The sequence below is a fragment of the Pseudorasbora parva genome, chromosome 6 (assembly GCF_024679245.1).
Source record: "Pseudorasbora parva isolate DD20220531a chromosome 6, ASM2467924v1, whole genome shotgun sequence".
In the NCBI taxonomy this organism is placed as follows: domain Eukaryota; kingdom Metazoa; phylum Chordata; class Actinopteri; order Cypriniformes; family Gobionidae; genus Pseudorasbora; species Pseudorasbora parva.
In genome coordinates, this window is record NC_090177.1 from 20558682 (window position 1) to 20584558 (window position 25877).

General features: G+C 37.6%; 1 protein-coding gene across 7 annotated transcripts in view; it reads left to right on the forward strand.

Moving 5' to 3' along the window:
• Positions 1-25877, forward strand: part of hspg2 (heparan sulfate proteoglycan 2) — a 145449-nt gene that overhangs the window by 75031 nt on the left and 44541 nt on the right. For 3 of the 7 annotated variants that reach the window (XM_067446102.1, XM_067446103.1, XM_067446104.1), the window contains exons 15-42: positions 1749-1915; positions 2190-2369; positions 3210-3406; positions 4442-4586; positions 4688-4815; positions 6083-6169; positions 6273-6337; positions 6610-6671; positions 7119-7259; positions 7362-7535; positions 7647-7826; positions 8070-8188; positions 8343-8454; positions 8742-8852; positions 10199-10323; positions 10440-10520; positions 14746-14810; positions 14958-15022; positions 15102-15242; positions 15323-15514; positions 21281-21373; positions 21468-21557; positions 21666-21896; positions 22030-22143; positions 22694-22821; positions 22927-23013; positions 23107-23159; positions 25096-25260. In XM_067446102.1, the coding sequence (XP_067302203.1) occupies positions 1749-1915; positions 2190-2369; positions 3210-3406; positions 4442-4586; positions 4688-4815; positions 6083-6169; positions 6273-6337; positions 6610-6671; positions 7119-7259; positions 7362-7535; positions 7647-7826; positions 8070-8188; positions 8343-8454; positions 8742-8852; positions 10199-10323; positions 10440-10520; positions 14746-14810; positions 14958-15022; positions 15102-15242; positions 15323-15514; positions 21281-21373; positions 21468-21557; positions 21666-21896; positions 22030-22143; positions 22694-22821; positions 22927-23013; positions 23107-23159; positions 25096-25260 (3498 nt within the window). Of the gene's footprint in view, positions 1-1748; positions 1916-2189; positions 2370-3209; positions 3407-4441; positions 4587-4687; positions 4816-6082; positions 6170-6272; positions 6338-6609; positions 6672-7118; positions 7260-7361; positions 7536-7646; positions 7827-8069; positions 8189-8342; positions 8455-8741; positions 8853-10198; positions 10324-10439; positions 10521-14745; positions 14811-14957; positions 15023-15101; positions 15243-15322; positions 15515-15806; positions 15843-16419; positions 16525-18888; positions 19141-19670; positions 19737-20461; positions 20546-21280; positions 21374-21467; positions 21558-21665; positions 21897-22029; positions 22144-22693; positions 22822-22926; positions 23014-23106; positions 23160-25095; positions 25261-25877 lie in introns of all 7 variants that reach the window. The other 4 variants (XM_067446098.1, XM_067446100.1, XM_067446099.1 and 1 more) reach the window with 4 other exon arrangements.

A 25877-nucleotide genomic window follows, 5' to 3' on the forward strand; every position in this document is an offset into this window, starting at 1 on the left:
ATCCAGAATTTTGCATTTGGAGAATGTAATTGTAGTGCATGTGTCAACTTTTGAGGGCGATTTTACAGAACCCCTAAAGGGACATGGTGGTGGGAAAGAAAATATGAAATGGGAGATAAGTATAAGTCAAAACATAAGTAGTTAATGCTTTTGTGGTTACTCGCAAATGTTTTGCGTTTCCCCTGAAAAACTTTGCGCTTTGGGCTCCGTAGGATGTTATGTGTAACACACATGATCGTTTTCATGAACCCAGTAATGCCTGACTCACCTAAAGGATTATTAGGAACACCTGTTCAATTTCTCATTTGCTTCAATGCATTTAGGGGTGTGGTCCTGGTCAAGACAATCTCCTTTTTTGAGCGTGGCATGGTTGTTGGTGCCAGACAGGCCAGTCTGAGTATTTCACAATTTGCTCAGTTACTGGGATTTTCACACACAACCATTTCTAGGGTTTACAAAAAATGGTGTGAAAAGGGAAAACATCCAGTATGCGCCAGTCCTGTGGGTGAAAATGCCTTGTTGATGCTAGAGGTCAGAGGCTGCACGCACAACCTTGAGGCGGATGGGCTACAACAGCAGAAGACCCCACCGGGTACCACTCATCTCCACTACAAATAGGAAAAAGAGGATACAATTTCCAGGAGCTCACCAAAATTGGACAGTTGAAGACTGGAAAAATGTTGCCTGGTCTGAGGAGTCTCGATTTCTGTTGAGACATTCAGATGGTAGAGTCAGAATTTGGTGTAAACAGAATGAGAACATGGACCCATCATGCCTTGTTACCACTGTGCAGGCTAGTGGTGGTGGTGTAATGGTGTGGGGAATGTTTTCTTGGCACACTTTAGGCCCCTTAGTGCCAATTGGGCATCGTTTAAATGCCATGGCCTACCTGAGCATTGTTTCTGACCATGTCCATCCCTTTATGACCACCATGCATGTACCCATCCTCTGATGGCTACTTTCCAGCAGGATAATGCACCATGTCACAAAGCTCAAATCATTTCAAATTGGTTTCTTGAACATGACAATGAGTTCGCTGTGATAAAATGGCCCCCACAGTCACCAGATCTCAACCCAATAGAGCATCTTTGGGATGTAGTGGGACGGGAGCTTCGTGCCCTGGATGCGCATCCCACAAATCTCCATCAACTGCAAGATGCTATCCTATCAATATGGGCCAACATTTCTAAAGAATGCTTTTAAACACAGTATTAGTATGGTGTTCTTAATAATCCTTTAGGTGAGTGTGTGAAATAGTGGAAAATGTAGAACAATTCATAGAACTGTCTAAAAAACAAGGGGGAAAAAAGTTTGTGTGTTTTTAAAAAAAAAAAGTGTACATCAGGCTTTTTGGCTCATAGTTTGATATAGGAGAATTTAGATCACACTTTATTCAGAGGCCCAAACTGAGCATAAATATGCAATTTGGTGCAGTTACTTATATTTATATGGCCAAAATGTAAGATAATTCTGATGCCATGTAATGTAAATCAACAAGATATTTATAACAGTATAGCAGACTGCTTACATTGAATTCATATGAATATCAGTTATCATGCTATATTTATAAATAATGTATATAAGATGATGTTTGAATGCCTAGTTTTATTATAAAGGTGGTGTCTCATTGTTTTTTAAATATCAAATGTGATGCAGCAGACTTTATAATGTTAAAGTTACAGATAATACAGTGGGATTAAAAATATGGTAGACTACCTTTCTAAGTCAGTCTCTCTTTTCATCCACAGGAGTTAATGTGTCATTTCCTAGTCGTCCTGGCACTCCACCACCTCTCTCCTCCACTCAGATGTTGATCAATCCAGAGAGTCAAGAGTTCCAGCTAGTGGATCTCTCTCGCCGTTTCCTCGATCAAGACTCCTATTGGTCTCTTCCTCGCCAGTTCCTGGGCAACAAGGTTTTCCTCTCCTCTACAATACTCTCCTGAACAAATTTAGACGACATCAGTCAATATCTCCATGTTTTTTTTCAATCCCATTCCCTTAATATTCTCCCTATCATTTGCTGGCTGTCCTTTGACTGTTGCTATGAAAATTTAGACTTCAAACAATCAATTATATTAATAGTTTAGCTTTGTGTAGTAGCTTAATTGTCTTAGGAGACATATGTAAAACATGCTAAGATGCTCTTCAGCATCTTTGTATTTTGAACACTGTGTCTGTTTTGTACAGGTTGACTCATATGGAGGTTATCTGAAGTTTAAGGTGAGTTACTCACTGCAGCGAGGTGGATCAGAACCAAAGGAGAAACCTGATGTTGTGCTGAGTGGCAACGGGCAGAAATTAATTTACCATAGAGGCAACCCCACTTTACCCGACACAATCAACCATAGAGAGATCAAGTTCACAGAGGTGAGCAGCATGTGCAAATGCTTAAATATATAAAATGCTTATTTCTTAAATATATAAATCTTATTGAGCCCAAACTTTTCAACTGTGCTGTATATCATTTTATTTTTTAAATATTTTGAATGCATTTTTTACTTTTTAGTGTTTTGCTTTAGTAATTTCTATATACCACTTGAACAATATATAACAAAATATATTACTTAAAGGGTTAGTTCACCCAAAAATGAAATTGATGTCATTAATGACTCACCCTAATGTAGTTCCACACCCGTAAGACCTCCGTTCATCTTCGGAAACACAGTTTAAGATATTTTATATTTAGTCCGAGAGCTTTTCTGTTCCTTCATGAAAGTGTATGCACACTATACTGTCCATGTCCAGAAAGGGAATAAAAACATCAAAGTAGTCCATATGTGACAACAGGTTTGAACACAAACGGGGAAGAGAAGACAATGCTGAAGAAAGTTGTAGTTTTTGTTATTTTTGGACCAAAATGTATTTTCGCTGCTTCAAGAGATTCTAATTAACCAACTGATGTCTCATATGGACTACTTTGATGATGTTTTTATTCCCTTTCTGGACATGGACAGTATAGTGTGCATACACTTAGATGCGCTGTTGGACTAAATATAAAATACTGTGTTCTGAAGATGAACGGAGGTCTTACGGGTGTGGAACGACATTAGGGTGAGTCATTAATGACATCAATTTCATTTTTGGGTGAACTAACCTTTTAAAGTAATATGGTAGTTCTCAAGTGTTATTTTTGTTTAAAGTTCTTTTTGCAGTAGTGTTGCTTGTGTTATGTGAGGTGCTTCACTTCTTTGTTTATGTTTGTCTCAGGAAAACTGGCAGCACTCCTCAGGGCGAGCAGTAACTCGTGATGACCTTATGATGACCTTGGCCAATCTGGACAGCATCCACATTCGCACCATTTATGACAACCGCATGGCCAGTGTTGGGCTGGGTGACATCAGCATGGATACCACCACCAAGGAGTTCAGCTTGCAGGGGAACCCAAGAGACGTTGAGGAGTGCAGGTTAGAGTGCCTCTAAATCAACAGATAGGATTACAGGCCTGTCAGAAAATATAAAGCTCCTCTTGAATCACCTCTCGCAATCCTACGTTCCCATGAATAAACCTTATTATCCCTTGTTTTTGGTTTAAACCTCCAAATATTTTATTTTTGTTTGTAATGCAGTGTATTCAGTGAAGAAAAAGGACTGTGCTTTTGCTATGGGCAGCACTTAGGGCGGGTTTCAGTGCCCTGCCTAAATGTTATTTTTGAGAGTTCTGTGCAGGGCTCAGTGCTAAGAATTTAAGAAGATTTTTTTCTTGGCCTGGTTACTTGCCCCAACCCAAATGTAAAACAATATATAAATAAATTAGAGATATGAAATAATTTTAATTAAATAATACTCTAAGAAACTGCCAGTAAATGTCTAATTGGGTAGGCGAAGTCATTGAGTCATTCATTCACTCGATTTGTTCACACGACTGATTAATTCAGGAGTGAAGTAAATGGTTCTCCTTATGAAAAGGGTAAATGTATATGGTTCTCATTATGGTCCATTTAATTATTGGTTCACCCGATTTGTTCAAAGACATGAAAGAGAACTCAATTCAGTATCCATGCACACCGAGAGCTGTCTGAGACTCTAGTTTCTCTGTGTGTGTGCCTATGTTGCATGCGCACAGAAAACCGCACATGAGTGCTGAATTGACTTCTCTTTTGCATCTTCTTGCGCTTGAATCGGAATGGTTAAAAATCTCTTAAATGTTTAAATTAATGACTTAAAGGTAACAGTAATAGTATGGGGAACACATATTCACTAATAGGCTAATAAGCAACTAGTTAATAGTTAATAACTGAACCTTAAAATAAAGTGTTACCAACTTTAAAAAAAAAAAAAAAAGTTCATGACGATGAAGTACTGGACCGATTGGGCAAGTGACAATTCAGTGAACTGTCCCAAGCATCTTTCACACTGGCCACAGGCCATCGGGCATTCCTTATTGTAGAGCTCAGTTTTTGTGAAAGTGTTAATCTGTGCAAACTGTTGATCCCATATAGATGTCCTGCCGGATATTCAGGTCTTTCTTGTGAGTCCTGCTCTCCTGGATTTGATCGGGTCCCTGGATCCTACCTGGGCATCTGTGCTGGCTGCAACTGCAATGGGCATGCCGGTGCCTGTGACCCTATTAGTGGACACTGCCTGGTAAGGACGTTTCTATGCTCATAAATATTTATAAATATTTACATAACTAACACACTGCATGAGTTAATGCCACACACTAAAGTGAAAATGTCATGTGATAGAGTTGTCAGCATAACACAGAAGGACCTCAGTGTGACAAATGTAAGCCTGGCTACTTTGGTGACCCAAGTCGAGGACGATATGATGACTGCAAACCCTGTCCTTGTCCATACACAGAGACATCTCGACGGTAAATATATCAAACCTGTGTATACAATACTCTATACCATACCATACCATACCATACCATACCATACCATACCATACCATACCATACCATACTATCTGGGCTGGATTATCCATTGATGAGATTGGACAAATGCCCTGGGGCATCAGCCAATAAGGGGGACATAGGTCCGGATTATCCAATGGGCATTATGGGACCCAAGTTCTTCTTTTTTTTACATTTCCGATAATGGCAAAAAAAAATGCTTGCCACTGTAAATATCCACAGTGGCGTAGGTTGTATGGTGTGTGGTGCTTGAAAAGTAGCTTTTGACACATTCGACCCAAGTTCGACTTGTAGCCTAACTTTAGTCTCTAACATTATATTTTAATTAACTAAAATTAAAAAATCGATTCGAAAAAACTAAAATCGAATTGATCGCTTTGTGTCTTTGTAAAACAGCAAAAGACTTTAATTATGCCGCTTATATAGGCAGTCTGTTTGTGCTGTGTGATTTAAAGAGAAATGCACACTTTGCTCATGCGATCACCTGGTGATCGGGTGTTTTCTCCAAAATAAAAGCTTGAGGGTTTATTTCTTGCAAGTGAAGAAATTTGGACAACAGTATTGTCATTTTCCTGTACTGTAGTGTAATGTAAATATACTTATAAAATATTCCTTTTCATTTATACAGTACATTTGTTTTGCGATAGGCTATATGGATATTACATCATAGGAATAATTATATAAATCATTATTATATTATAATAAGAATGGTTTGGCATCCTAAAACACCTATGATAATGTGATGTAGACTGAGACTATATCATAACTAAAAGATGTTTGAGCCCTCTTTAATGTAAAGGTACAAGTCAATGCTTTTTCTTTGTTCAATGTGCACAGTTCATGGGTTGAAGCCGGTTAAAGCTGTTCATTTTGAGCTCTCAAAGTGCACCAGATTGATTCATTTAACCCTAAAATTTACAACATTTTCTTGCGTAGGAGCATGCCCCCAGACCTCCCGTAGAGGGACAGAGGTCCAGCCAACATAGTTTTACAAAATCATTTGAGAAACACAAATCATTTATGAACTTTACTCCAGCATAGTACAACAAAGTTAGTTTAAGTCTGTAAAACTGTTAATGTCTAATTAAAATGACTTTGGACAAACTACATTTTGGCTGCCTGCAAGACATGACACAAGACTGAATTCTTAATACGGCCCTGTTTACTATACTGTATTATATATACTTTACTATACTGACAAAACAACTCGTTGATGTGCTCAAAGGTTTTCTGATACTTGCTTCCTGGACCATGACAACCAGGCAACATGTGACGACTGCAGACCCGGTTACACGGGGCGACGTTGTGAGAAGTAAGGGAGCAGTTCTTTTCCATACACATGTTGTCCTTACACTACATTTTGTTGTGCTGGGTGTTTGTATGATATTTCATCATCTTTGTTTTTCCCCCCACAGATGTGCTCCAGGATATGTCGGCAACCCTCTGCAGCCCAACGGCAAATGTGTTCCTATTGCTAGCCGTGAGCATTTTCCCTTAATTTTTGTTTACAATTGTGGTAGCTAAATTATTTATTTATGAGATTAATTTTTAGTGGTATGATTTATTTGTTTTCCTTAAGCTGCTTCTTTTCTTGGAATCTGTCTCATTTTACCCTGAAGGTCAAGCGAAGGTTTAGATAATGATTAACACTCTTAGTGCACGTAATGCTGGGATGCCAGCTGTTTGTGACCAGGATGTTCAAAGCATTCCAGGTGTAATTTTCAACCATATGGTGTTCTTATCCCTGTTCAGCGATTTCCAAGTGTGATGACAGAGGAACTATCAATCCCATCAGCAAACCATGCTATTGCAAGGTATTGGTAATAAATTGCATACATTTTTTTCTTTCTTTTTTTAATTCGCCATTGTTCTGAAGTTTGAGGTTGTTTTTTGTTTATTGTCTTCGATAAAAGTATCTTATACCCTTCAAGGCTGCATTTATTTATAGTAAACATATAATATTGTGAAATAATAATGTTATTACAATTTACAACAATGGTTTTCTATTTGAATATATTTAAACATGTAGTTTATTCCTATGACAGTAAAGCTGAATTTTTAGCAGCCATCAGTATTCAGTCACGTGATTCTTCAGAAATCATTTCAAAATTAATTTCTTTTAATTATCAATGTTGAAAACAGTTATGCTACTTAATACTTGTACTGCTGTCTAGCTGAACTGCAAACTTTTGAATGACATTGTATAACCATTTGATTCGTCACGTGTTAAATGTTCAAACACTTGATCTTCTGTTCTGCAGGCCAATGTTGTTGGTGCCCTTTGCGACGAGTGTAAGATTGGCACTTTTCATTTGGCGGGCAATAATCCTGAAGGTTGCTTGCAGTGTTTTTGTATGGGAGTGTCTAAACAGTGTGCAAGTTCAACCTGGAGCAGGAATCAGGTAACCACATCCTCTAATCTTGTCTTATAGTGATTTAAATGGGATGTTTTGAAGTTTTTTAAATGTGTTTATATATGTATTTATTTGTTGGTTAATCTGAAGGTGCGAGGTGGTGTGAACGGCCAGCTCTTCACCCTTTCCAATGCAGCCAACACGAGGACCATCTCTGAGGGTATCACCCAGAGAGCCGGCGCAGAGGTGGTCTACCGATCTTTCGCCAGGATCCCTAAAGACATCTACTACTGGGTCCTGCCTCAGAATTTCAGAGGGGACAAGGTGAGAACATCCCATGTGATATGATGCCATGTTCACATGTTGACCTTTGTCAAGTAGTAAAGCACATCAGTGCGCTGTTTTTCAAAACATGCTTTTCTTTTTTGTGCAAAGGTCACAGCATATGGTGGAGAACTGCAGTATAGGTTGCGTTACGAGCCACAGGCTCGCTCGATAGTGATTGATGGACAGCCAGATGTGGTTCTCCAAGGCAACGGCATCTTCCTGGAGCATTATTCTCAGACCAAACCACTTCCTAGAGTACCAGCCACCATCACTGTGCCATTTAGAGAGGTGTGTTATATATGTGTGTAAATGTATATGTATTTTTTAGCAAACACCTTTATTAGGTGTTTGCTAAAGAATATAATATTTTGCATTTCAAATAAATTAACAATTAATCATCAACTCAATAATTTATATTTTAAATACATTTAGCATTTTAAATGAATAATAATACATATTTTAATATACATTTTTAATTTATAGAATAAGGTCAAACTTGATATGAATTCTCACTGCCTGTAATCTCCACAGTCTGCATGGAGACGGACGGATGGCCAGCCATGTACAAGAGAGCACTTGCTGATGGCTCTGGCGGATATCAGCGTCTTTATGATCAGAGCCACTTATGCAGACAATATGGCTGAAAGCATGTAATTTTGCTTATTTAATATACATTGACTTTTGATGTTCTTTTTAAATACTGGATGGTATCACATTATCTTATTAGGCTTCTATCTGTCGCTTAACTGAATTTGTGAATGTGAACAGGGCAAAGTGTTTTATCTAAATTTCTCCTCTCGTTAGTGTCTCCAATATCCAAATGGACATAGCAGTGCCCCACTCTACAGGAAACGAAAGGGCTCTGGAGGTGGAGGAGTGTGCCTGCCCTCAAGGATACTCAGGACCATCTTGCCAGGTATATTACATCTTTAAATAGCAACATTCAGTCTGTGTGAACTTGTGCGTGCCTGATAAGTTAATGCAAAAACCTCCCCACTGGTAGAGATTCTGAACTACTACCTGTCAAGGTAATAACAGCCCTTTATTATTTCTCTTGATCTCCAAAGGGAAGTTCTTAGCAACTTTTGGAACATTTTAGCTTTAAAGCTCTACCCCAATTGAAGTGCAAAGGGTGCAGAGTTTCATAGCTTCAGCACAGACACATGTGAACCCAGTCACCTCTGACTCACCCATTGTTTGCAGGACTGTGATATCGGCTACACCCGCACACCTGGACTTTATCTTGGCACCTGTGAGAAGTGTGACTGCAACGGGCATGCCAGCGGCTGTGACTCAGAGACTGGAGATTGCCTGGTGAGTTAACCTTTCCATTGCAGCGATTTATGCTGTTCCTGGATGAATTATGCTCATTTGTAACTGGAAGCCTTGTAAACTAGGTTGGTTTTGTGTCCACCTGAACTCAGCTGGACTAGTTTCTTAGCAGGGGTGTTACATAAGAGAACTTTTTTTGATCAAAAACCAATAAATAAATAAAGCATTGCCACTCAAAATACAAGAAAATGTCTACATTAACCAGGAAACCACAATAACTGGCTAGTCAGTTTTAAAAAACGACGTAAATTAGTTTTATTTATTGACTAACAATTAAAATTGCAGAACTATATAAGAAAAAATAAACATAAACATTTAGTCATCCTAACCCTTTCATGCATCTTGTCCACATTTGAGGACAGTTAATTTAACTCCATTTAGGGTTAATTCATCATGGGAATTTTCTCCAAACCACTTGAGCTTGACCAGTAGATTGACAGCAGTATTGTAACAGTGACTACTGTCTTGTATTCCAAATATTCATTGCTTGATGACATCATTAATCCAAGATGGCTGACAGCAATAACCATGTGCTAAATGCCCCAGGCATGTGATTTTTTTTTTTAAGATTTTTTTTTTTACAAGGAGGTCAATTAAGCTAAAAAATATATATTAGTATGTGTACAATAAAGTATTATGATTGTTATTATTTTATAAACTAGAGTAAAATGTTGTTTTTATTAACCAAAAACTAACTGTCCACATATGGACGTCATGCAACAGTGGAGTCAGATGAAATAATGTCTGATTTCTGTAACCTGCTAGTATATCTGTTCTATTTTTGCAAGTATTTATTGAATTGTCTTATATTGTAATAAAATAGACCTATAACAAAAATATCAGCATAAATAACCATTCAAAATTACATATTACTGCATTAAATGGCAACTTTACCCTTACATACCGAAACAAATGTGCATTTTGCCTTTCAAACAGGGACAGCTTAGGTCAAGCACTCAGTACAGAATAATAGGGAATATCCCAGAGGACAGTGGAAGTGACAGTGAAAGCAGTGATGAGGAGTTTGTGCCAGTAAAGCCCAGACCATATTGCTACACTATGTTTCCGCATATATGTAACTACCATTATAGTTCCTACAATGTGTTTTTTTGTTGTTATATTGTAATATTAATGTTTTTAATAACTGAGCTGATATACATAGCATAACATGATAAAAAACATAATGTTCCTTATTGTCATCTGTTGCATTTTACATCTGAATTTTGTAACAATGAAAACTGATTTCAATTTTAGCATCATAAAAAAAATCTGTTCTACCCATATACTTAGTCTGGAGTGTTTCATCACCTTTTTCCTTTCTGTTTTAGAACTGCCTGCATAACACAGTTGGGCGCCGTTGTGAAAATTGCCTAACTGGATTCTATGGAAATCCAAAGACTGGTGATCCACAGGCATGTAGACCATGTCCTTGTCTAGGACACTCCAGTAACCAGTGAGTTTTCTGTTAACTTTATCAAAGATATTTTATTCATGTAAAGTGGTTACCATTCAGACATAACCCACAATTCATAATTATTCTTTTGATCTAATATTCTTCTTCTACCAAAGGCCTTCATCTTGTTACTTGGGTTCAGATGGACAGCCCATATGTGAATGTCCTGCTGGTTATACTGGAAGACAGTGTGAAAGGTAAGTTTCTTTGGTCTAATGAGAGGGTACACCTCCCATTCATTATGCTAGTAATGCTGGGCTGGCCGAACTGGTGATGGAGGTGATTGGTATCCCTTTATCTATTCGCCAGAAAGCATGTGTCTGTTGCTTTCTGTTATCCCTTCAAACATTTGTGATTTGAATGCCGTTTGTCTGCTGGTATGGGAGAAGCAAACCTTGAATCAGTGCCACCCATACCAAAGTGTCATAGACTGAAGTGATTTTTTTTTTTGGAGGAGTTTATAAGTTAAAGCTGTGGTGCTTGAAAAATCCATGTATGTATGCCTGTAATCAACACTGTTTTCAAGTAATAAAAGTTTAACTTTTTTTACTGTGAGAATAAAGTTCCTTCTTACTGTCCACAAGTCTGAGCTCTCTTTTTGAAGGTGTTGAAGCAATTAGTTGCATAATGTCACTTTAAAAAGGAGTTGCATCCTTTTCTTTTTTTTTGCTTCAGTGCTTCCTTGTAAAGCCCTTGCTACATTTTGAGCAACTTTTTCTTATTTCAAACTCTTCTTCTAGATATTAGTGGGTCTCTAGGGTGGTTTATGCTTCCCATACAGAAGCATAAACAAGTGGATGATATGGATTGTGGATTCTTGTCACTTGCTCAGAGTGCAAAAGCTTTCGGGTGTCTGGGATAAAAAAACAAATGGCTTCTATTTTTCAAAAATTTGGTGTCTCATCATGGCTCTCAGCGTTTCCAACTGCGGAGACTTCTACCTTGAAGGTTCGAAAGGATTCTTGCCCTCTGCTTGTGAAGATGCTTTCTACCTCAACCCTGGGAAAAAGCAAGCTCCGGATTCAACCGTCCATAACGTTGACGAATACCTTGATTGTAAAGAAGATAATGGCTTTTCAAGGCCTGAAAGAACAACAAGATTTTTGCTGTCAACAACCATACATAGTTTAAGTCAACGGAGGACTTATGGGGCCCCACGTTACACAGCAAGTCCTGAGGCACGACAGAAGAGTTTCCAGCTGCTGTTGAGGATGCACACTAATCATTTCAACCAGCGCCTGAGTATGCTTGAAAGCAACACCCTGGACATAAAAGACAGCCTCGAGAACATGAGAAAGCAACAGAGTCACTTTAGCTCTCAACTGCAGACACTAACCAGAGTTTTGTCTCCAGTTGAGAAGAAAGACAGAATCGATGAGCTGGCCAACAAATACACAGACACCAAAAAAAGACTAAGTCAGCTAGAACACAAAATTGAGATACTGATTGATGGCTTCACTGCTCTAGCGCAAGAGCTTGACAAAGTGAAACGTGCACGCCATGTGTCACGCCCACCACAGGATCGTAGAGAAACTGCTGTGGTTGCTACCACCCAGATCCCGGCCTTGACTACAGCCTGGATGACTAGTAAGTCTACCAGCAGATTTCAGAGGAGAACAGTAATTCCCAAAACCATACCAACTCCTCGTACCAGCTCCACAACTACATTTGTACAAGATGGACTTTCCCAAATCAATAAAAGTTCAACTAAGCAAGCAAAGTTTTCAACTAAAAGGATCCAACCAATATCATCAAGAAAAGGCATTGAAACCAGATTCACATCAAGGGCAGACAACAAAAGTAATAGCAAATCTTCTAGGAGAGCAACAGTTCCCAGTCGTATAGCCAACCATTCTCTTACAGCATTCTCTGACTCTTCCTGGAATGAAAGCCTTTCAACCTTGGTTACCTCCAATGAAATGCATCAGAAAAGAAAGGGACTAACTAAAGTTCCTCTTATCTCACGGGCAAGGAGCAACGGACAAAATGTAACCCTAAAACAACACAAAAGGAGCAATGGACAAAATGTAACCCTAAAACAACACAAAGTTGGTTCAAATGTAAATGCTAAATCTACAGAGTCTACGAGAACTGTGTTGACAAGGAAACCTAATCATTTACCTATGCGGGCGCAAGGAGAAAAAGAATCTGCAACTAAATTTCAGATTCCTCCTCCATCTCATACAAGAATCCCTCAATTAGAAAAATCTGCGAAATTGTCTAAGTCATCAAGCAAACCACAAAAAGAGGTCCTTCAAAAGGTCCATATTCCTTCAAAAAAAACATCTAAATCTAAAAAAATGCAGAGAAATCATTTGGTAGTAAGCCCGTCCAAAAAAGCAACAGACGTCAAGAAACCTTCTCACAATGTCCAAACAAAAAGACGACATTCCAAAACTAGATCATCCAAGCAAAATCAGATAGATGTTCCTTCTCATGAAGTGAGAAGTGCATCAGTCTCAAGGTCGAGCCAACCTGAGAAGTTTATCTATACAACTGCTTCTAGTAAACCAGCTGAAAAGAGGAAATTGCACTCCCCTAAACCCAAAGTACAAATGACTACTCCAAGAAGATCAACTCAGAGGAACATGTCTAAATACATAAATATTTTAGACCTTTTCATGAAAAACAGCAGGGGACAAAAAACATTAAAAAGACCCCAGCTAAAACAGGACGAGAACCTTCATATTGTTCTTGGAAGACTGGCAATTCCCATCAAAATCATTCCCGATTACTAAATATTATATGGATGATTGTAACCGTTTTACGTTACATTGAGCCTGCTTTTTTTCTCTTTGAGCCCCCATAAGAACTTTGCAAACGGTTTGAATGTTGTTGTTCAAGTAAATGGGCTTGAGTTTTGAATACAAACTGTGTTGCAGAAATGCTTTATATCTTCATTATTCTTGTAAACCAAGCATGTTGTACTTTGGTTTAATGAACTGACTGATTCCTGATGTGTAGAATTGTAGAAATAATGATTTCAAGTTTCCCCTCCTTTGCTATTGGTCAGCCAAACCAAACCGAACAGATAGCACTGCTTCCCAATGAACACTATAGGTGCTGTTATCTCAGGCCAATCAACCTAAAAATGGCTTCAGACATTAAAGAGTGTTTCATTATGTAATATCTTGGTTGTAATGTTTATACCATTTTGTGTACTTAGTGTTCAGACATTGTGTATTTTATACAATTTGATTGCATTCATTTTGTCTTGTAACGTTTGTGATCTCCATCAACATAGAACCTCAGTTTTCCTAGATATGGCAAAAGTGATGTATTTTCAGCAGAATACATTTGTTTAAGTATTAGTGTATTGTACTGTATTAGTCTGGGCAACCTTGGAACCTCGAGTTATCAGGTAAGACTTTTTGTCAAGTTCCTCGGCTTCCACAAGCTTGGAGATTCCACTTTGGTTCAGTCCTGCTGATTGTTCTGGTTGTCTTTGGCTTTATTTATTTCAGTCCATCTCTGTTCAGCAAAATATTTTTTTTAAAGAGAGAAGGACCCGATATCGGTTGGATGTTGAGAGCATTCCTGGCTGCAGTTTATTAATCTCTTAAACATGGAGCTTCTGTTATGTGATCTAATATTTATCTTGTGGTGGACATTTGAAGATACTGTCAGGGGTTTGCTCTTTTGTTGTCCTTGTTTTGAATCTGGCAATTAATAACTGCTTCTTCATGCACAGATATTTCATGTCATTTGTTAACCCTGTTGGGGGAAAAAAACGCATATGCTTGTTAGGCATGTTTTGAAGCATGGTAGCTGGTTTGAGCTGGTTTAAGCTGGTCTTTATCTGGTTTAAGATGGTTAAATGCTTGTCCTAAGAAACTAGCTCCATCTCAGGACTAGCTCATGACCAGCTTAAGCCAGTTCAAACCAGCTACCATGCTTCAAAAACATATCTAACAGCATATGCTGTTTTTCAAAAAGGGAAGTATCTATGTTGGTTGTTTGCTAAAATCTTTTCTTGATGTTGTGTTTTGTTGTTGTTGTAGATTAAATCATTGTCTTATGTACCCTGACAGCCATTGCTAAAGCTCCAGTAAAAGTTCTACAACAAAACATGAAGTGTTCATTTGAACTCATTATTAGCATTAGCATTCATTTTAACATTTTACAAGATTTTCCTTTTGCCAACTTTTTTTTCTCTCTCTTCATTGACCAATTATCTATGCACAGATCAAAGCGTTTTTATGTTAGCATGACTATTAGTATGTCTGAAAAATATCCAGACAGTATTTGAAGAACCTCTATGCATTAATCATATTCTCAAAGAGCTGTGACTCACAGATCATAAATCGCTCTTAATGTTCATGGCAGGTCCTGTCATGTCTCTGTTAATTCCGCATGTGGTTTTATTTTTACTGCATGACATTCAGAAACCGTTTTTCCAAGGTGTTGTCTGATTTTCCTCAGATGTGCTTCTGGATATACTGGCAATCCCCAACTTGGTCAGAGGTGCACTCCAAGCAACACAGGTGGTAAGATAATATTCTGTAACAATTCATCTTAATTTATTTTAAAAAAAGTTACAAAATAAAATACATTTGAAGATGATTCAAACTACATTGACACATTACCAATATTTTAAAAATTAAATGTGTATTTAAAACACTATATGTTTACAGATTGTTACCGCTGTGACAACAGTGGTAGTGAAGGATGTAGCGCAACAGGAGTCTGTCGATGCAAGGTACTAATTTTTAAAAAAATTTTATGTTGTTTCCATTACATTGATAACTCCAATTTAAAACATACTTGTTTGTACTCAGATGAATGTTGAGGGTTCAACATGTTCAACCTGCAAGCAAGGGACCTTCCACCTCAGTCCTGCAAACAAAGATGGCTGTCTGTCCTGCTTCTGCATGGGTGTCACCCAGCAGTGCTCCAGCTCCAATCACTATAGAGATGTGGTAAGAGATGGGATGAGTTAGACCTGAGCTTTTCATCAATTTGTGTAGGCAAATGTTCATTTTCTGCCTTTTTTCTCCAGGTTTCCACCTCTTTTGCCCCTGGAAACTACCAAGGTTTTGCTCTTGTAAACCGCCAACGCACCAACCGCATTGACAATGGCTTCTCCGTAGAGCTGTCCACAGATGGAACACAACTCTCCTACACTAATTTTAACTCTCTTGGACAGGACCCCCACTACTGGCAGTTACCCAGAGCCTATCAAGAAGACAAGGTAGAGTTTGGCAGCATTATGCATTTCATCATTCTTATACGCTTTTTTGTGTTTCCTACATGCTTTCTTGAAGCATCTTCTCCAACTTTCAATACTGGTTTCATTCTGCAAATGCTCGCTGCTAAGACCTTTTCTTCCAAAATATACCAAGGACAGCTTTTCTTACAGCATAGAATACTTTAATAGAAGTCGAAGTGTACACAAGGGCTATATTGGGTACTAATATCAAAAAACTGTTGTTTTGGATGTGATGCACTGAATTAAGTGTTTCTGAACCTACTTGCTGTTTTAGAAGACTAAGTCTGCTCGGACTACACGAGCACACAAGGTAATCCTTGGAGGTTTAATGTGTGATCATGTTGATTGAATGTGTTTCTGATGTTTTGATTTGGCATATTTCTAAAATTAGAATGATGCTTGATTGAGTCATCTGTGCATTTTTTTTCAGAATATTTAACGCATTTACTCATGCTATGGTTTTATTTTGTCTTGACCATGTTTTAAAGTGCATGGGATTTCATGGTACACACATTTTTACTCTCACCCCCCACCCCGTCATACTTAAGCTGTTTACACCTAGTAACACATTATACTGCGGTCACACTTTTTTTGGATTTATAATGCATTGAATTAAGGAGAGATATGAAATCAGCCTGTTCATTGCAGTGTCTGAAGAAATGTTGCATGCTCAAAGTCTAGCGTGACTACAGCTTAGAAAAGAAGTGACTCAAAATCGCAAGTGGTCAATGGTGTTTAGTTTGAAGTCTGTTGTAGTCTTTTAACTTTTTGGAAATACGAGATCCTACAGAGATGTTACATGGAATGTAACTAGTTCTTTGTAGTTTAGAGCTGGTATTTTAGATTTTGTATTGAGATTACTGAAATTGCTTTGTTCACAAAACTAGAGAGACTCATCGTGGATAAAGGAACAGCTGAGAAAGGACGACACTGTATGGCATCTAATGAATGATATGGGTAAAGACCTCTCAAGGTCCAAAAGAGCCTTTGAGGTATTAGAACTTTGATTTAACTTTTTATTGTGAGTTCACACCACTGACCTGAATCCCATAGGCATCCCTTTACATAGCTGATGGATTCTTTAGTAACAGAATGTACTAAATTGAATTTGAAAGTATGAACTCCTATTAATCCTTTTAATAAACTGAAAGGTTAATGCTGGAAAACTGACATATGCTGAACTTCCTCTATAATCAACACAGGTCAACAGAAACATCCTTGACACTTTCAGTAAACTAATGTCTCCATGTATTAACTCCACCTGTAGATGTCTGACACAATGTAAAAGGATTGAAAGAAATTTGAGAAAAAAAAAGATGGCATTAATTAAATTGAGCTTTGAGAATGTTTTGCTGTTTATGGGTAACACCACTCAAACAGAATGAACACTTCAGGTGAGAGCATACGTGGTATCCTGATTCTTACACTGACATCCTGTGCACTTCCCTGCATGAATGTCATCATGTGTTTGGCTGCATGTCCCACTCTTTCTTCTCAACTCGTTAAAGTTTTGGCGCATCTGTTTCTTCATTCTCTCTCTTTGGCTTTGTTTACATTCCCCCAATCTGGTTTGTGTTTCTGGTCTGATCTATAGGACTGACAGTTCACACTTTAATCTAAGTGATGAGCTTGACGTTTGCTCTATTCATTTGTTCAGTAGTGTATCTAGACTACCATTAAAAAAAAATTGGGGTCAGTAAGGTTTTTTTAAGGAATTGAATACTTTAATTTAACAAGGATGCATTAAGGCATGAGTTAAGGCAGTTATATTGTTTCAAAGGACATAGTTATATTTTATATATATATATATATATATATATATATATATATATATATATATATATATATATATAAATATATAAATATATAAAATATAGTTGGTTCAATACATACCTCGGTTTTTAACCACGGTTTTTCGGTTCGGTTCGTTTTTTTTTTAATTCTTAGGCGACAGGAACAGAAACGGGTTAAGGAGAAAAGGTTTTTATTGCAATACTCTTTCTTTATTTCACTTAAAAGACTTGAAAACCCTTACTAAAACTTAAAACTTTACTTTAAAAACCCTTGTACACATTCCCAGTGTATTATATAATATAAAATAAATATATATAATGATTTACAGTGGCAGCTCAGAGATGTAGAGTAGCATTTAAGTATGAAATTGAATGAAGAAATGTAGGCTAAAAATAAAACTACATATCCTTCAGTATACAACACTGATTAAAAGCTACTGTATTAATTAAAAAAAAAAAAAAAAAATTTATTAAAATAATTTTAGAGGTGAACTGTCCCTTTAAGGACAGCGTGTTCACTATAGGCTGCGCTGCTGTCAATTGAAGACCTGCTCGCATGTCATAGACGCACACAATTATACTTTCACTTTAGACATAACCGACTGCGTTTATATGTTAACCTTGTGTGTATTTGACAGTATTAGTGCAGTAAGACTGTCCAGTAATCACGTGTGTTTGACAGACGTTTACTGCGCGTGCTCAATGCAAAACAGTTCATAGCACGCGAATGAAATGTTTAACTGGCAAGGGTTTAAAACACGGCTAAACGCCGCCTAACTTTAGTGCATATGATTGGATATTTGCTCATATCAGCGCGTAGACTCACAGGCACACTCAAACAGAGCCGAAATAAACTGAGAGAGATATTTACAAACAGAGAGAAATGGAAATAATTAATTAAATGCAAAACCGAAAAAAACAAAATTCACCAGCGTGTATTGAACTGTGATAGCACAACTGTTTGCACCAATGATAATAAGAGATGTTTCTTAAACATGAAGGAGTAATAATTGCTGAAAATTCAGCTTTGACATCACAGGAATAAATTAAATCTTAACTTAAATAAATGCAACAAGCTTAAACTACATTTAAAAATGTTACTGACCCCACTCACATTTGAATAGTAGTGTTCATTGGTTGGTTGCTAGTAATGATGTAGCATCAGCCCAAGAGATTTTCTCAAAGAACAACTCAGGCATTTTACACACTCATACTTTGTCCAGAATCACTGACTCATTCACTATATGAGGAATATGTGTGTGCCAATGGGTGTACCTGGGCACACCTTGTAGCTATGGACATTACTGTAAAGTAAGTTACCCCAAAAAAATTATATCCCAACGTGGTTTGAAATCTGATTCAAATCTCTTTACATTTCTTTTTAAATTATGAAAAAAAAAAAAAAAAAAAAACATTCTGTCTAACTGACTTTTTTCATGTATTTGCTGTTCAGACTGAATGAATTGAGTTGTAATGACACTAATTCTAATATTTGCTGTCTGTCTGAACAAAGCCTTTGAGTCACTATATTTCCTGTTCCATCCATTGCTTTATTCTCACTAGCACCCCGCTGATGAAGTACGCAAACTTGATGATGAAATCTGGGCAATCATCACTAATTTCTCCAACGGGCAGTCTCCCTTCCCTTTTTCTTCATCCTCTCAAACTTCCCATTCTTCATTTGAGGCCCAGAGTGTGCTGTCTCGGTCAAGTGTGCGTGCCCCTCCTTTCCATTCTGGTTTAACTTCCTCTTTAAGAGCCTCTGAGTCCCACTCAAACGACCCAGGCCCTTCCTCCCAACCTGACTCAACTCAGGTACGGTTATGCTCTCACTCAGGGGTGAGTTGACTAATCATTCAACGTCAGACCAATTGGATAGTGACTAGTTTTCGATTTGGCCTTCACATTTGCTGTTTTTTTAAAACATTTTACATGGTCTTAAAGGGTGGCTCAACCAAAAATAAATATTCCGTCACCCTCATGCCAATCAAAACGTGATTTACTTTCTTCTGTGAAGGATTAGTAAAAAATATTTGTTAATATGTTTCAACTGATTTTGTCTATATACATTGAAAGTAAGTGGGGTCCAACAAATATTGGGCTTTCATTGTGTAGACAAAACATTTATTTCACAAAATAAGAAGCCATATGAAGTAAGTTTGGGATGAAATGAGGGTGACAGAAGTTGGGTTAACTATCCCTTTAAAATAAAAAAAATTGAAGTCAGCTTGTCATTCATGCAGTAGCTAGTAGCTTGTCACTTCCCTAGTTTACACTAATAAAACACTTTCTTATATTCTAGTTCGGTTGTGTGATTTAGTTTGTTTGGATGTTGGTCTTATCAGCAGGTGGAACAGGGAAAAAACACTGTTGGTGTCCTTAGAGGTCCACGCCCTGGCCCCTCTAACAAGGTAGTCACCTGTGACTCCACTTGGGAATCATGGGAAAGTGGTGTGCTTTTTTGGGAATTCTTGAGTCTAAGTCAATTTGAATGTATTCATTATATACTTCCATTCAAACGTTTTGGGGCAGTAAGAATTGTGTTAATATTTCGTTACTTTTACTACTTTTATTGACGAGGGAAGCATTACATAGAAGAAAAGTTGTCTAATGTTATAAATGTTGTTCTTTTGAACTTTCTATTAAAAAATGTATTATGGATTCCGCACACACATTAAGCAGTCAGAAAAGTTTCTTGAGAACCAAGAATGTTTTTTGAAGGATCATGTGATACTGAAGACTGGAGTAATGATGCTAAAAAAATACAGCATTAGTATCACAGGAATAAATTACGTTTAAAATAAGTATTTACTGTATTTAAGTTTACTGTATTTTGAATAAATGCAGCCTTGTTAAACATAATAAACTTTTCTAAAACCATGTATAGCTTGTAGTGTACACTATGCAAAATACACATATTTTTGTATAAAATGGTAAACCAAACTCTCAGTTCTCCTTACTACCATGCTTTATTTTCATTTTTATGAAGCTGCTGAAGTTGTAGTTAGTCAGTGACTGACAGGAATAGATTTCTTTTCTCTCATACTTTCCTCTGTGCTTTGCTTACCTGCTGCATTTCTCATTCTGTCTTTTCTTCGTCCACACTATTATGCATTTCCTTCCGTCCGTGCTCCAGTATGTTTTGGTCTACAGTGGTTTCAGCTTGCACCCAGATGACGTGCTCTTCTGGCAGCTCCCGGAGCAGTTCAAAGGGGATAAGGTAAACGCATGGATGGGTTCAGGCCCGCCCACCACTGATCCCCCCCAGGTTGTCTGCCTTAGACATTAATGAATCACTGCCTGAGCCAAAGGTGGGATAGATGGGCAAGCCAAAACATCACTTAATCTAAACCAACCAACCTGGTGTATCTATAATCACGTCACGTCTAGAGTGTTTATTACAGTGGTGCCGACAGAGAGGGGTGCTGCTGTGGATTTAATAGTAGAAGTTCATATTTGAAATGCTGATTTATGTTATGTTTTGCTAAACTTTTTTATTTATGAAAAACATTTTTTTCTGCAAATTGTGCCTTTGTTTAAAAAAAGTATTCTAATATTGATATTTGTTTCCCGCTGCAAGTATTTTGCCTGTCCACACTGAAAATGAAACCTCTTTGTGACATGACACTATCTCTGCTTTTTTAGAATATATTTAATGTGTAATGCGCAGAATTAGAGACAAATGATATTTCCGTTGTACTTTCACTTATTCTAATAGGTTTTTTTTTTTAAAAGCCCTTAATGAAAAACAAAGTTATAGTAAATTCCTTATTAAAAAAATATGTAAAATTAAAATTTACTTTTATTTTATTTGTATTTGGAGTAGTGATTCATATTAATATGTGTGGCATTCCAATGTTTACTACTGTACTTTAAATAAATGTTTTTTTTGCCATAACTAACATTGTGAAAATGTTCTTATGGTATGTTTTTTTTTTTTTTAATTATAATGTAGGTTGGTGCATATGGTGGAAAGCTGAAATATACCATCTCCTATGTGCCTGGTCCTCGAGGTTCTCCAATAGAAGATGCTGATGTTCAGATTATTGTGAGTATGATAGCAGACATGCATGCATTATTTATAAAGGATTCGTTCCAAAAATGAGATGTTTGAACACTATTGTTCCTCAATATTTTCACAGGGTAATGATATCACACTGGTGGCACGGCAAACCTGGAGAAGGGGGCAAGGTGCCAGAGAGTCGCAGGACTTTGAGATGATTTTCAGAGAGGTGAGAACCCTTTCATTTTATTTCTGTTTTTGTTCATAATGTTCATCATATTGTCATTTGTATTGAAGCAAGATGTGTTGTTGTATTATGATGATTTCTTCTCTGTAGGAACACTGGCAGCGTCCCGATGGCATGCCGGCTACCCGGGAACACCTGATGATGGTGCTCGCCGACCTCGATGACATCCTGATCCGTGCCTCGTATCACACAGAGATGCGCTCATCCAGTATCTCAGGGGTCCGCATGGATATCGCTGTGCCTGACTACACTGGCCTGGAGCAGGCTTTGGAGGTGGAGCAGTGCCGGTGTCCTCCTGGTTACCGTGGTCTGTCATGCCAGGTATGAACAATCAAAGCTTTGCTGTGTGACCAACCGGATGAATGGTAGTAAAGGCTTGCTTCCATGGTACAGTGATGATGATGACAGTATTACTCACTCTAGACATCTGTTCCTTTGTCTTCATGTTCTGTAGGACTGCGCTCCTGGATACAGTCGCACAGGAGGGGGCTTGTACCTTGGCCACTGTGAGCCGTGTGAGTGTAACAGCCATTCGGACTCCTGTCATCCAGAGACTGGCCTCTGCACGGTATGAACCAGCACGCAGTTCTTTTCTAGGAATGGGATGCATAAAAGTTCATTTATACGAGTGTTGCTCTCTCTTTGTAGTCAAAATAGTATGTACAGGTCCTTCTAAAAAAATTAGCATATTGTGATAAAGTTCATTATTTTCAATAATGTAATGATAAAAATTAAACTTTCATTTATTTTAGATTCATTGCACACCAACTGAAATATTTCAGGTCTTTTATTGTTTTAATACCGATGATTTTGGCATACAGCTTATGAAAACCCAAAATCTCAAAAAATTAGCATATCATGAATAAAAAAATTGTTGACACTTGATGGAGTATTTCTGTGCCAAAAATACTCCATCAAGTGTCAATGTTTTATTTATTTTTACTTTGACCATGTTTAGCATTGGAATCCAAGTCTTTAACAGTGTAAAAAGCTCAGTATGCATGAAACAGGATTTCTCCCCCCTTTTAAACTAAATTTCCTAAATAAATAAATATAGCTTTTTCCCACCCTCGTAAAAGTAAGCCGTACCACATGCGTGTTATCTTTTTGATGTTTAGAGCTGTCAACACAACACCAAGGGTGAGCTCTGTGAACAGTGTGCTGACGGCTTCTTTGGAGATCCAACTGCTGGAACCCCTGAGGACTGCCAACCATGTGCCTGCCCCGGAACTGACCCTGACAACCAGTTAGTCTTAACATACACCTGCAAACCCTACCTGATTCTGCCAGCTCTCGTTTTCACAATATTTACCTTATTTGCAGGAAGATTTTTAAAACATTCTATGTTTAGGTTCTCTCGCACCTGTGAAAGTCTGGGTAACGGAGGCTACCAGTGCACTGCCTGCCAGCCCGGATACGCTGGCCAGTATTGTGAACGGTATGCTCACACTTCCTGTACTGTAGCAAATCAATTCGGCTGGTCTATTATTGTCATCACAATTTTTGTTGTGACTCTCTTCTTTCTTCATAGCTGTGCAGCTGGTTATGTTGGAAATCCACAAGCAAGAATCCCCTGCCGTAGTGGTATTTGTTCATTTATTATCAGTCACTTTTAAGAACCCTATAAAATCAAATTCGGAGGTTTGTGACTTTCAAGGTGTGTCCAAGCCATCGGAATTACTATGATTATGTGATTCCAACTTGTAAAAAGCATTCATATCTTTGTAAAATTCGGAATTTAAAACTGTACCACCTGATCACTGCTGATTCATTTAGTCATTGATAGTGTTTTGGCGTTAATACTGTTGTGGTAATTCTGACATGGCGTGAACGCAGCATCAGTCCAAGTCTGTTTGCTTTGAGGTCATCTATATTCCAGTGTACTCATAAAAGTTGACCAAATTATGCATAATACTGTATATAAAATATTCCTCCCAAAATCAGGGCTGGACTGGGGCTAAAATTCGGCTCTGGCATACCCAGAACATCCGGCCCATCAGTTCCCTGTGAATGTTTTTGCTGGGGTTGGGGCCTTAAATTGGAGTATATAAATAAAACTAGGACAAGGACAAAGACTGATAGATATTATCGAATTTGCTGAAAATGCAGATAAACTTAATATTGCTTTTTTTGTCACACAGAAATGCACCTGACAGTAAAGCACTGATGATTTTGAGCTAAGATGCAGTAAAGTAAATTTACTTCTTTTAAATGCTGTCAGCATTTACTCACTCTCGTGTCCTTCCAAACCTGTATGACTTCTGTGAAACACAAAATAAGATGTTTTGAAGATTGTTGGCAACCAAGCCACTTTGGTTAGGCTACCATTTGAATATTGTATGAACAAAAAAACACTCAAATTATTTTATTTTATGCCACACAGAAATAAATTAATTTAGGTTTGGAATGACATTAGGGTAAATGATCACATTTTGGGTTGAACAATAATATTTTTTAAGAGTTAACATCATTTAAGGCATACACTGATATCTATCTTTCATGAGGCTATTACATTTCATTAAATCTATTTAAAAAAGTTAATAAAACTTTTAAAGAGGATAAAAAAGCTTTGTCCTTAATTCATGCGGGATCTAGACTTCAAAGCTGTTTTATAGACTATAGTTTCATTTAAATGTAAGATCATGGTAGTCACAGGTAAAAAACATTTTAGTTCAACAGTAAAAACCTTGCTCCTCATTATATGGCTATATGGTTTCGTAAACTATATAAAACATATAATAAAGTATTATATTTGTAAGTAAAACAAATGAAAACAGCCTCTATAAAAGTGATTTGTATTCTGCAATATTGATTTGCAACATTTTTAATAAATGTTTCTTCCAAAACACCATATTTCTTCGCTGTTAGCTGCAGAGTAAGTTGTGGTTCTGCTAAAGTGAAACGTTTGTGTGTATTGCCGTTTTCCACCGTCATGAATACATGCTCACGGCTGTTTTCAGCTGATTCAACACAAAACCTGTAATGTTTCCATATCATACGATTGTATAAAACAAAATTCGGAGCCAAAGTGCCGTATAGAGCAGCATTTAAACGCAGCGTACGTTCGTCAGCAGGCTGCGCTGTGCGGATATTCGCCTTTCGCAGTTCCAGGCGCTCAAATACTAATAAATAAATAAATAGAAAAAAAGCATCTAATATGGAGGGGAGGTCTCTCTCGCTTCGGCTTGTCAGTTCAGAAGACAAACCAATGGGCCGCTGTCGCTGCATGTTGTCAGTGGTAAAAAAATAAAATAATTTAAAAACACTACCGGCCCCAGAGTGCGTCGGCCCACCGAGCAAATGCCCGGTATGCCAGATTACCAGTCCAGCCCTGCCCAAAATACCACTTTGGAAACCAGCAGCAAATTGTGGCTCATTGGCAGTCAAAGCAGAGGGATGAACCCTTTCTTCCCCAACCTCCTGTTTCAATTGGCAATACATCAACACATAAGTAACAGTACTTTGTGAAAGCACATTTCTATTGGACAGATTTCAGTACAGTGTGTTTGTCTGTTGTCAGCTGCTGCCTCTCTAGAGGTGAAGGTGTTTCCAGAAAAGGTTCATGTGGCAAAGGGAATCCCAGTCACTCTCAGGTGCCAGGTGTCTGGATATCCTCCACACTATTTCCACTGGTCCCGTGAGGATGGACGCCCAATCTCCAGCACAGCAGAGAGACGCAGACAAGGTATTGCCCAGATTGTTAAAAGCAGGATGTGTGTTCAGATAATTAGGATATCAGTATATATATCTCTAGACATCACAAATGAGTTCCCTAGAGAAACCAAGCACAAAAAACAGGATCAACTGCTCTGTTTCATGCTGTATATATCCTATGTGGTGAAGGAAATACCATAATGCATTGCAACCAAGCTCAGACGAAAAATAAATCCAAGATGGCGGACATTGCAAAAGAAATATAGTGAAAAGTATTGATTAAATGTGTTTTTTTAGACTTTGGGGTTGGAAAAATTGTTTATGAAAGTGACTACCTACGAATTCTGTATTTATATGAGCAAACATACAGGGAAAAAACATTAATATTATGAAATATTACAATTACAATAACTGTTTTCTATTTGAATATATTCCTTTGATGGTTAAGCTGTATTTTCAGCATCATTTCTCCAGTCTTCAGTGTTACGTGATCCTTCAGAAATCATTCTAAAATACTGATCTGGTGCTCAAGAAACATCAAAAGAACAGCATTTATTTGAATTAATGTTTTTGTAAGAATGTAAGAATCTTTACTGTTACTTTTGATAAATTTAATGCTTACTTGCTGAATAAAAGTATTGATTTCTT